This window comes from Xenopus laevis, chromosome 7L, assembly GCF_017654675.1.
Source record: "Xenopus laevis strain J_2021 chromosome 7L, Xenopus_laevis_v10.1, whole genome shotgun sequence".
NCBI classification, from domain to species: Eukaryota; Metazoa; Chordata; class Amphibia; order Anura; family Pipidae; genus Xenopus; species Xenopus laevis.
The window spans coordinates 129037222-129050207 of record NC_054383.1 but is presented as its reverse complement, the minus strand read 5'-3'; the positions used below and the strand labels follow the sequence as shown (position 1 = coordinate 129050207).

Genomic DNA, 12986 nt, shown 5'->3' with positions numbered 1-12986 from the left:
ACTTTTTTGTACAAATGCATTAAAGGAGAGTTAAACTCACCCACTAATAAAACCCCTACCCTACATTGTCCCCCCTCTCTGCCCCCCCCGCACAGGCAATAACTACTGTAAGTGCCCCTATAATCCTTTAATTACCTCTTGTTTCAGAGACAGCTCAGTGGAGCTCATGGGCGTCTTCTTCAGCTCTTCAGTCTTCTTTGGGAAAATGGCGCCTGTGAGCACTTATATGCGAGTATAGGATTAGGGGCAATTACAGGTGTGATCACCTGTGTGTGTGGGGGGAGAGCAGGGACTATTTAGGGTAGGGGGTTTTATTAGTGGGGGTTGAACTACCTTTAAAGTTAATGGGCGTTTTTTCTTATGGCAACTTTTTTAGTCCAAATGCATTAAAGTCAATGAGTGTTTTTTTCTTATGGCGACTTTTTATGTCACTGCGAGTTTTATGTCATAGTGAATTTTTTTGCTGCAGTTTCACAAACATGTGAGCAGATGGCGAAATGTGGAATTTTGCTGCAGATCCATGGCTGGTGGAAAAATGTGCTCATCGCTAGTCATGGAAAAGATCCTGAGAATTAGACATAACCTGCAGCTTCCTTTATCTACTTTGTCTTTACAAGTCTTTACAGTACAGCAGTCCTTCTATATGTACATCCATGTGTTCTTTCAGTACATCTCCAGGGTTAATTGCGTTTGACCTCAGAATATATGATCTCGGTTTGAGGAGCTTCCGTTGGTTTTATTTTTGAGAAGTCGAGGGAGGCATATTGTACTTCTTTTTCATTGTTTATATATGAATCGGAATGATCCCTATCTTGTTTTGCTTCCTCTGTGTCCATGTAGGATTCCTGCAGAAAAATAATTCATGTTTGTGTGTCACTATATAGGATATAACATACAGTGCTTGTGTTGTACTTTATTTAAAATATAAAGATGAACAAGACCTATTAAAATATACAGTATATTATATAATGCTGGGGAAGTACCGTACAAGTGTTCCTCATACCTTTGTAACTATATAAATATTGTCTATAGATGGCCTGCTTGTGGGGCTTGAAGCAGTGGCAAGGGCTGTTCAACTTGTGTAATATATATATATATATATATATATATAATATATATATATATGCCTGTACTAACTAATTGTAGATTTTAAGATCCTAATAGCTTTGGATATTATGCTTGTTTAAGAAGTAAAGTCATGAAACAAATCTAGTATCACAACATTGCCTGGGAGGCCATTCCCCACCCCGACTGCCCTCATCATTAGGAATTAGTGATGGGCGAATTTGCGCTGTTTCGTTTTGCCAAAAAATTTGAGAATTTCCAGCGAAATTCGCGAAACGGCGCCGGTGTCTTGTTTTTTTTACGCCAGCAAATTTTCGCGAATTTATTCGCCGGCGGCGAATTCCGCAAATTCGCCGAGAATTCACACCTGGCATAAATTCGACCATCACTATTAGGAACCAATTTTGCTGCTTCAAAAAAAGTTCAGTTCCATAAGTCTAAAGGGAAGGCCTCTGGCTTTTAGTTATTTTCCTTATAAAAGTAGATGCTCTATTATCTGTCTATAATGTACTTGTTATGTAATCATGAGTAATCATGTTCCCTCGCAAGTCTTTTTTCCAGAGAAAACAACCCCAACCTTGACTCTGAGTCTACCTTGAGTCTACCCTCATTATTTAAATCTTCCATCCCTTTAAACAGTTTAGTTGCGCAGTTACTGCATTCTCTCATTTATATCCTTCTGGAGTCCAAAACTGCTTTGCATACTCAAGATGAGACCGTACCAGAGATCTATTAGGAGGCAACATTACTATTTCATCCAACAAGTTAAGTTGTAGTCACTAACTGACATGACTTAGAGTTGCACAGTTTGTTATCCACAAAAATCCACATTTCCTTCTCAGTTAAGAATACTCCTAGGACATTCTGTTAACTTACATTTGTTATTTCTGTCATCTACTACAAACAACTGATTGTGTCTCATCTAATAATCTTTGTAGCACAAATTTACATATACAATGAGAATTATACTATAGATGAGACCCAACATGGCCACTTACATTGCTAGAGCTTTTCATATTCTCTATATCATTGACAATCACATCGCCATCACTTTTAGGCATCTCTTTAGTAGTTCTGTCCTGTAACTCCTTCTTCCTATGAAAATTACAGGAATGCAATAGTGAATTAGTAATAATAACAAGGAGGAAATGAGTTAGTCTTTGTTTTGTATCCATACCATATACTATCAGGTTGCATCCATACATTTTCTAACTTGTCATTTGTTTATTAAAATAACTCAAGCTGAATATTTTTAAAACAATGAAAAAACATTTGGCATACCCAATGCTCTTTACTCATGTTTTACAAACATTCTAAACCTTGAAAAATATCAACACTAGTGATGAGTGAACCTGTCCTGCTTTGCTGCGCCCAAAAAATTTAGAAATTTCGCAAATCGCATTGAAGTGAATGGGCGGTTTTACTCGTGATAGTTTTTACATGAGCAACAATTTTACTCGCTCCATATGTATTAAAGTCCAAAGGGTGTTTTTTCTTATGGTGACTTTTTTGTCCAAATGCATTAAAGTCAATGGGCATTTTTTCTTATAGCCATTTTTTTCTTATGAGCATTCTTCTGGTGCAAATTTTCACTGCAGTTTCGCGGAAAAAAAAATTAGATATATTGCACATATTGCACATTGTGAAATTTGGAATTTCGCTGCAAATTTATGGCTGGCCAATAAATTCAGTCATTACTTATCAACACATTTATTCATTTGCAACACTGCATTATAGTGCCTTTGGGCAGGTAATTCTAAGGCAGTAATGGGCAGTTCCTTAGATAAGTCTGACCCAAAAAATTTTCACCACAACTTGTTACCCTAAGAGGCCCAGTTCATCATGTATTGGACTTAGTTCTGCTTCTAGATCACCCTTTTTTTACTTCTGTAGCCCCACTACATGATTCTTGAATATGTGTTTCTGCACAAGAGAAAGAATGATTAAAAAGGAACTTTTATTAGTGATGGGCGAATTTGCGCCATTTAGCTTCGCCGGAAAATTAGTGAATTTTTTTTCGAAATGGCGAAAAATTCGTGAAACGGCGCTGGTGTCTCGTTTTTGATGCCGGCGCCCATTTTTGACACCAGCATCCGTTTTTTTTTACGCCAGCATCCATTTTTTTTGACACCAGCAAATTTTCTCTGCCATTTCGAGAATTTATTTGCCGGTGGCGAATCATGCAAATTTGCCGCAAATTCACGCCTAGCAAATAAAGTTGCCCATCACTAACTTTTATCCCTCTGGTTTAAAGCACCAATCCTGGAAGAGATAGTATGATAAAGTAATAAATAACTGAAGACTCACTTTCTCATCCATCTGAATATGAACACCGTTGTTACCACCATAAGCATGATAAATGCAATACAAAGTCCAGCAATCAGGAGATTTGTCTGAGGCTTCTGTGCAGCTGAAAAAGAGAAGAAGGTCATGACATCTTAATGGTCATATGAAAGTAAACATTGATCTGTACAAACTTTTCACAGCAGAGGAATTGGGGAGGGGCATGAAATATAATTTCTTCTTGCCCAGAGATCCAGTCATGGTGTTTGAGTTTTCCATTCGCCCTGTAGTGTGAAGTCTGGCTCCAAGTTACGATCAGTAGGGACCTCCCAGAATTGTAATGCAACTTTTTCCAGTTGTAAATTGTGTAAGTACGTCTCTGTTTCGTGAAGTGAGCATATATTCCATCATTCCTAGCGATTAGGCAAAATAAGTACCCCCATTTATATTGGATGCCTTTGCTCTGTTCATGAAATAATCAGAAATCTTTAGTATCTCACTCTCAGCCACCTGTTACTCTTCATGCAGAAGTTGTGGTGTTTATAGAAATGGCCTGTAGATGTCACTGTGCCCAGACTTATACTGTGCATACTTCCTGGTAGCTTAAAACGTGAAAGCTTACTGTTGTGTAATGCCTGCATGACTCTGCTAATAAAGCACTGTACTCTACTCATCCTTGGCTACCCAAAACATAACAGAGGTGTGGGTCAAATTTTGATTGACAGGTAATACAACTCATATTTTAGAGCTCACTCATAACTCATATAACTGACACAAGCAAAAGGTAACAAAAAAACTGACTCTAGCACATACCCTGAACGCAGAGCAACAGGATTTCCATCAGAGCCGGTGATTTTGAAATAGTGTACTAATACAACTTCTAGGCAAAGGGTGCGAATCTTTTCAAAGCATGTATTAGACCTACAGTAACTGTCAATCAAAATCTGACTCCATCTACTGCACGAAGAGAGTAAAGAGATAGATGAGAGAGGGTGAGTGAAGAGTAACTTCATTATTTTATAAACGGTTCAGAATTATTAATTGATTATATTTAGAAAATGTCTAATTTCAGTGAGATAATGCTTCTATTAAATTGTAATTTTCACGATAGATGCCCTTTAGGCATATTGTTAAATGTCTGTAGCAGCACTACTTGATAGTGGATTTGACTTCTTGGATTTGGATGTCAACTGTCTGAGGTAAGTGTGCAACTGTTTATATCTTCTTCCTTTTGGCATTCACCTTCATTTTCTGACACGTCCAACTGCACCAAGCACATTGTGAATCAGCGCCATTTTGAAAGACACAAGATGATCATTTTCTTTAACAATAGTGGTGCTGTGCTGGTTTTAGTATGCTATTTTTGATTTTTGGGGGTGTTGGACATATCTCCTGTTTTTAGCTGCCCATCATTTCCTCTCGATAGGTTTTCGGATGAGATCCTTGCAATGAGGAGCTCCAATACTATACAGCATTCTCCAGCAAGGCAAATCATGCCCTGCAACACTCCTTATTTATCCCCATGGAGAAGGAGTAGGAAAGAAATGGTGTTGCTTCATACAAACTATTCTGCATATTACATGCACATTACATATCCTATGGGAATCTGGAGTAGTGAATACACAGCTGAAACTTTAGCTGCATAGTCCAGGCACAGATATGGCAGCCCTAGTTATTAGAACAAACAAAATAACAAACATCTCATTGGTAGGGATGGGCAAATTTTTTCGCCTTGTTTCGCCACGGAAATGATGGCCATAGACTTGTATGGCATCATGCGTCAAAAAAAAAGTGTTGGCGACATTTCGCCGGCGGCAAATTTTTGACGAAACGAAATGGGTCGAATTCGCCCATCCCTATTGGACCTTGATTTGTTCTTTAAAGGAACAGTTCAATGTAAAAATAAAAACTGGGTGAATAGATAGGCCGTGCAAAATAATAAATGTTTCTAATATAGTGAGTTGGGCAAAAATGTAATGTATAAAGGCTGGAGTGACTGGATGTGTAACATAATAGCCAGAACACTACTTCCTGCTTTTCAGCTCTCTAACTCTGAGTTAATGAGTCAATGACTTTAAGGGGGGCCACATGGGACATAACTGTTCAGTGAGTTTACAATTGATCCTCAGCATTCAGCTCAGATTCAAAAGCAACAGATATGACCCATGTGGCCTCCCCTCAAGTCACTGATTGGCTATTGCCTGGTAATCAATCAGTGGAAACCAAGAGAGCTGAAAAGCAGGAAGTAGTGTTCTGGCTATTATGTTACACATCCAGTCACTCCAACCTTTATACATTACATTTTTGCCTAACTAACTATATTAGATACATTTTTTTTTATTTTGCACAGCCTATCTATTTACCCAGTTTTTTTATAGTGAACAATTCCTTTAAGATAAATAGATAGACATAAACAAATGGGAAATGTCATTGAAAAGGTGAAAAGCTACTGCTTGTGTATATAAAAAAAAGGAAACACGATAAAAGAAAACTCACATATAACATTCAAGGTGATGCTTGTTGTAGCAGACTCATTTTTATAAGTCACAGTGCAGGTTAAGGAGGAATTATGGTCACTCAGTGATGGAGTGAAAGTGATAGTTGACCAGTAGGGGAAGTTTCTATCTTGGTGCCTCAATTTATTATTCTGTGTATTTTCTGTATTTACACTTCCTTCCCATGTGAAGGTTGGAGAGAGCCCAGGACAGTCTGTAGGAGCCGTGCAAGTCACAGTCACTTCTTCACCAGCGATCAGATACTTGGTGGGAGATATATCAGGTTCTTTTAGGTCTGTAAGGTGAATGAGAAAAGCAGGTATTATGAAATGAGGGCAAATTGCTAAGTGGACAAATGGATGTAAAATTTAAAAGCACATTGATGCAATTAAGAAAAGTTATTTTGCCCATACATGCTCTTTTGCAACTTTAGGCAAGCCCTATCTGATGAATTATGCACAAGTGCATGTATTAAAATGAGGAATGCCTTTCCATAATATTTGGTTAATGGGTTGCCGGATAAAGGATCCCATACCTGCAAAAACATTTCATGTAATGTAGATTGCCCCTTGTTTTTTCTTTCCCAGTGGCCTCCCCACTGGCTCATTAATAGGTACTGGGCAAACAGCACAACAAGAGAACTGCTGATAAGATAAGTGCTGTAAAAACCAGTTGACCTAATGGAAAGTGAAGTGAGAAGAGGACTAAACTAGTGATGGGCAAAAAAAAGGGCCAGGCACGAATTTGTGGCGAATGTCCACGTTTCACAAACAGCGAATAAATTCTAGAAACTGCAGCGAAAATTTGCTGGCAAAAAATCCATCAGAATAGTCTCGCAAATAAAATTGTTGCGCATCAAAATCATTCAGACGCCTATTGACTTGAATGCATTTGGACAAAATTTTTCTCTGTTACGCAAATTTTGTAGTAAATTTGTGAATTTTTCGGCGGAGAGAAGCGGCCCAAATTTGCCCAACACTACACTGAACCTAAAGCCAGGCAACGAGGAGGGCACTGGAAATTTTAAAGTTAAATAACAGATTTTTACAGCACTTATGTTGTTATCTTGTTGTTCTACAACCAGAAGCAATTTTCCAGGCAGCAGTAATGTGCGTTGCCTGTAAATAAAACAAGAGGAATATGGCAGAAAGGAATCAGAGGTTAACCCCTGAAGTCTGAATTAAGAGAGCTGAATTATTTACTTGTCTCTAAGAACTCCATGTGTACCCTCATTAAAGGAAAACTATACCCCCAAAATGAACACTTACCAAACTGGAATATATATTTAAGTAAATCTTGCCCTTTTACATCTCTTGCCTTGAGCCACCATTTCATGATGGTCTGTGTGCTGCCTCAGAGATCACCTGACCAGAAATACTGCAGCTCTAACTGTAACAGGAAGAAGTGTGGAAGCAAAAGACACAACTATGTCTGTTAATTGGCTCATGTGACCTTACATGTATGGTTTGTTGGTTTGTTTGTGAGTACAGTGAATCCTACGATCCCAGGGGGCGGCCCTTATTTTTTAAAATGGCAATTTTCTATTTAGGATTACCCAATGGCACATACTACTAGAAAAGTATATTATTATGAAAATGGTTTATTTTCATGAAGCAGGATTTTACATATGAGTTTTATGAAATATCTTTTTATAGAGACCTACATTGTTTGGGGGGAATAGTTTTCCTTTAAGCAGAAATGCAGATCTGTGTTAAACAGCAGCAAAGTGTTTTAAATGGGTATTTAACCTTTAAATTAACATTTGGGACACATTTACTAAAGAGCATATTACATTTTTTTGACAGAAATTTGCCAGAATGACAATTCACAGACAGTGAATTCGCCAATTTACTAAAAGGCAAGTAAGACAGTTCACTTGAGGAAATACTCAGCTCTAGAGAACTTTCACGCCGTTTCGCCAGTCTAATTTTCGCTCATGAGAAGAAACTAAAATCCAGCAATTTATCAAGCTGAGAAATGTTCTATTTGTTACCCTTTTCACCCAAGTCTAGTTTGCCACTCACCAAGTTCTGAGTGGTGAATTAATAAGATGACAGTGAAGTAAAAGATGTATGAAGAATGATTGCTGCTAAAATTAATCCAAGATTTTTGTGCGGCTAGAGGTTGCCGCAAAAGTGCTGAAGCTTTTAAAATTAGGCTTCGATATTCGAAGTCGAAGAATTTAACTTTGACAGTCGAATATCGAGGGTTAATTAACCCTCGATATTCGACCCTAAGTAAATCTGCCCCTTAATGTAGTTGTTCGAAGTATGGCGAAGATTTCCAAAGTGAAAATTCACACCTAAGTAAATGTGCCCCTTAATAGAGAGGAGACTGTTCTCAATTGGTCTTCACTTTTAATTTGAGGTTTAGGAAATATTTAATTTTTTTTTTGCTCGGCAGCTCTCCAGCAGTGATCTAGTTGCTCGGAGCCAAATTCCCCTAGCAACCATGCTGTGATTTGAATAAGAGACTGGAATGTGAACAGAAGAGGCCTGAATAGAAAGATGAGTAATAAAAAGTAACAATTACCATAAAATTGCAGAGTCACAGAACAATAATTATTTGGCCGCCTATAATAATAAAAAAACTAAATGCAGACTATTTGAAAATTTGCAACTAATTGGTAATTCTGGGACATTAAAAACTAACTAAAAGATGAACTACACCTTTAATGGATATAACTCCTACCTTGCAGCACTGGGATCCTGAGCTTGATTGTGTCCTAAAAGTTAACTAATATGTTATAGAATGGCCATTTTAAAGCAACTTTTCAGTTGGTCTTCATTATTTATTTTTAATAGTTTTTGAATGATTTGTCACATTCCTTTTTTTCCCAGTTTTCAAATGCTCTGTAAGACTACAAACGTATTGTGATTATTTTTTTTTTAATCATTCATCTTTCTATTCAGGCCTCTCCTATTCATATTCCAGTCTCTTATTCAAATCAGTGAGTGGTTGCTGGGGGAATTTGGACCTTAGCAACCAGAGTGCTGAAATTGCAAACTGCCGGAGAGCTGCCAGATGATAAAGCAAAATAACTGCAAACCCACAAATAATAAAATTGTCTCAGAATATCACTTTCTACATCATACTAACTCAACTGAACTGTCCCTTTAATGAGATAAAGGACTGTCACTGATGTACAACCTTTGCAAAGCTCCGTGTCATATGCCTGTGCTAAATAAATAACATAATAATAAAAGAGCAACAGTCAGTGATGATGATGATGATGATGATGATGATGATTTATGACAGTTTGTTGTCATATTGCCTCCAGTCCCTGTCCTGCCTTTTACACTGTCTAATCTGTTTGGGTCTTCATGATGAAAACGGCAGCCTGTACATTCAATTTACTTTTATTTTCACTCACCTGTCACAGATACATTTGGCTGGATACCAATGTAGCTATAAGAATCTCTATCCACAAGTCTGAAGTGGTACTGTGCAGCATCTCCTGGTTGTGCATCACTGATAGAGAAGGAACAGTCTCCTGCACTCACTTTCCCAGTGAATATAAAGCGCCCGTTTGTTGTATCAGGGAACTGAGAGGAGTCAGTAGAAGCTGCAACTGGGACATTTATTTTATACCAGATTCCAATGGCTTCTTTGGTTAAGGTAAAACCAGGACCAACAGTAAAGTTACAGGGGATGAGCACACAGAGTCCCCTCTGCACTGTCACCTCTGCTGGTGCCTCAATTTTAAATCCATCTACAATCTCTTTCTGTCCCTGAAAATTCCTGCCTGTAGACGAGATAAAATGTTCTATTTTATACACATTTGATTAGTTATTATACTTTTACAGTTTACCCGAAAAATAAACTTCAAATTCAAATAACTGTTATATGATTCCTTGCATTGTTTGATTCCCAAGGTGCCTGTTATTCTGCAGGGAGTGAATCCCAACTAATGTGGCTCTACAGCAGCCCTGTGCGACACAGAGGGGGTTATTTATCAAAATCCGATTTTTTTCAGATTATTTTATTGAAAAAAAAGTCAGACCAAACTAGGATCCACAATTTGACCTTATTTATTATTAAAACGGTTGAATTACTGTAATCGGAACAGGGGGAAACTGTATAAATTAGAACAAAAATCCAAATCGCACTATTTTTTTCAAATTTTTTTTTTTCCCGGAACCGCTCAATTATTTCAGGCTTTTTCCTAAAAAGCCAGTATTTTTTGGATTTTGCCAGCGGAGACCACAGAAGCTTCCGAATAGGATAGGGACCTCTCCCATTGACTTTCATACAACTCAGGCAGATCTGACATTGTGTGCATTTTTGGATTCAGACATTTTGCTGCCTAGAGGTATCATAAATAAATTATGTTTTTTTTCCAATAAAAAATTGGATTTTATAGTAAAAATAAAAAACTCAAATTTTTTCTAGTTTTTGGCGTTCATACTTTAATAAATAACCCTTATAAAGACAGGCATTTGACTATAAACAGTATCTATACTGTATATCCATTGAACATCTCAATTTATACACCTTTTTAGTGCATCAGGTCTTTTTTTCAGTTTAACATGCATTTTGTAATTTATTTTAATTTTAAATGTGCATCAAACACAAAAAAAGCATAATATTGTGCTTGAAACACACACAATGTGACTGCACTAAAACGCAGATCTAAGTGATCACTAGGCCGAATAAGAAACAAACAATTAACTCATGGGTTAAGGTGTGTTCAGCCTATAACCTCTTGTTTGGGTCTTTTAGTTTTAGGGGCGTAACTATAGAAGAAGCAGACCCTATGGCTCCAGGGGGCTCAGGAGGTACAGAGGTGCCCATGTGGTCCTAATTCATATATAATTTAAACAAATATTGGTAAAACTGGTCAATCTGGGGCCCAGTAATATCAAGTTATACCACTGGTTTGATCAAGATCAAGAGTTGGGTTTTTGGGGAACCTTTACCACCACTGACAAAATGCCCAAAAGGGGTGACACCTGAGAATACTCACTGATATACCAACATGACAATAAATGGTGATTCTTGTGGTTAATTATTGTTTACAGTACAACTGAATGTCATACACCATAATTACATATTGATCTGCAAAGCACTTTTGACGGGATGGTAACAAATAGGAACTTTATGATAAATCTCGTCACTACATCATATGTAAGTGCTTTAATATAATGCATATTATTAATTGTGTGTTTATGAAGGTACTGTAGGATTAGCTTCACAGAAACCTCAATCCGTCAATCGTTTTTTTGCATTTGGATTTATTACTGTAGGATTAGCATCTTTACATTGTTCTGTGTTCCACAGGTATTGAAGTAAATGAGTAACACATTTCATTGCAATGTTAGTAGGTGCCATCTGGATTTAGGGATTATGTTAATGGAAATTAAAGGCCTCCTGGAGCTCAAATGTTGAAAGTGATGAAGCCAAAAGACCCTCTCCAGTAAACAGGTCATGTGAGCACCCAGTTAAAGGTCCAGTTAGGACAATTACAGCCTTGAGTTACTTTTCTATTTTTATTTTGCATGTGTATAATAAGTGAGCTGTTAGTGTGTGCTCTCCAACATTCCACACAGGGAACGAAGGTTTTGTTGAAAAAAATAACTCAGCTGGAATGTGTTGTTTTTTAGCCTACACTTCTGGCAGTGAAAACAATTTTGATTCAATACAAATTAAGCCATACTCACCCTTCCACTGCATTAAAAAAATCAACAGAAAAATAATACGGTATTCGCAGTAAAACCAAGATCTTCTGACCCCCATCCTGATATATAACCAGTATAAATGGATTCTCTATAAGTTCTACTTCACCTAGAACAGATAAGACCAAAAACATTTTAAATGGGCTGTTCATCTTAAAATTAATTTTAGTATGACGTAGAGATTAAGTTGCAACTGGTCTTCATTTATTAATAAATGTGTTCTTTAGCCTTTTGTTCAGCACCTCTCCAGTTTTGAATTTTAGCAGGTATCTAGTTGCTATGGTCCAAATTACCCTAGTAACCAGGCATTGATTTGAATAAGAGACTGGAATATGAACAGGAGAGGCCTGAATAGAAATATAAGCAATAAAAAGTAGCAATAACAATACATTTGTAGCCTTACAGAGCATTTGTTTTTAGATGGGGTCAGTGAGCTCCATTTGAAAGCCTACAATGGTGATGGTAGAATAAATTCGGCAGGCGCTAATTTGCGGTGAATTTCCGCATTTCGCTGGCGGCGAATAAATTTCTGAAAATTCGCAGGCGTAAAAAAAATTTGGAACAATTGCGGCGTCAAACGCCCGTTGACTTTAATGCGGGTTTAAAAATTGACACAGGCGTCAAAACTGACATGGGCGGCAAAATTGACGTAGGCGGTGAAATTTAAATTTTGCAAATTCTTCACCGTTTCGCTTCGCCGAAAAATTGGCGAAACGCTAAAAAATGTGCGAAATTCACCCATCCCTGGCTGGAAAGAGTCAGAAGAATAAAGCAAATCATTCGAAAACTATAGAAAATAAATAATGAAGACCAATTGAAAAGTTGCTTAGAATTGGCATTCTATAACAAACTATAAGTTAACTTAAAGGTGAACCAGCCCTTTAAGATTCAGTGACCATGCAATCCTTCGGTGAGCTCTGGGCTGCTGTCAGGAGGCTGAACTTAGGGATCACTGTAAAACATTGAACATTATAAGACAGTGAAGTTACAGCCATCATAGAATCTGATGCTGCAAGCCGTGTTATTAATAAGTTCTGGTGCAGATGTATGTGATGTCAATTACAGCTAAACAGGCAAATGCAGAAGTCATGTATGTTATGTTTATGTCAGTGGCTTTAGAAATGATCACACTTACCAACTGGTTACAAAATATGATAAATGTGTCATCAGAGTTTTACGCTTTGCACCCTGCTTCTGGCTGGTAAATGACTCCTCTTGTCTCTCTAGAAACACACCCAGAGACTGCTTATTTGTCCCTATATCAGTCAGCAAGTGTTCTACTCTCTCTCTCTCTCTCTCTCTCCCCCCTCTCTCTCTCCCTCTCTCTCTCTCTCTCTCTCTCTCCCCCCCCCCCCTCTCTCTCTCTCTCTCTCCCCCCCCTCTCTCTCTCTCTCTCTCTCTCTCTCTCTCTCCCCCTCTCTCTCTCTCTCTCTCTCTCTCTCTCTCCCCCTCTCTCTCTCTCTCTCTC

At 37.7% G+C, this 12986-nt stretch overlaps 1 protein-coding gene across 2 annotated transcripts in view; it reads right to left on the bottom strand.

Annotated features, from left to right (window-relative positions):
- Positions 1-11621, bottom strand: part of LOC108695947 (sialic acid-binding Ig-like lectin 10) — a 72104-nt gene extending 60483 nt beyond the window's left edge. The window contains exons 1-6 of one of the 2 annotated variants that reach the window (XM_041569711.1): positions 11504-11621; positions 9217-9588; positions 5845-6138; positions 3373-3475; positions 2064-2160; positions 354-845 (exon numbers count right to left, since the gene is read on the bottom strand). In XM_041569711.1, the coding sequence (XP_041425645.1) occupies positions 681-845; positions 2064-2160; positions 3373-3475; positions 5845-6138; positions 9217-9588; positions 11504-11579 (1107 nt within the window). In that variant the 5' untranslated portion in view covers positions 11580-11621 and the 3' untranslated portion in view covers positions 354-680. Of the gene's footprint in view, positions 1-353; positions 846-2063; positions 2161-3372; positions 3476-5844; positions 6139-9216; positions 9589-11503 lie in introns of those variants that run through there. The other variant, XM_041569709.1, reaches the window with a different exon arrangement.
- Between the last annotated feature and the right edge of the window lie 1365 nt (positions 11622-12986).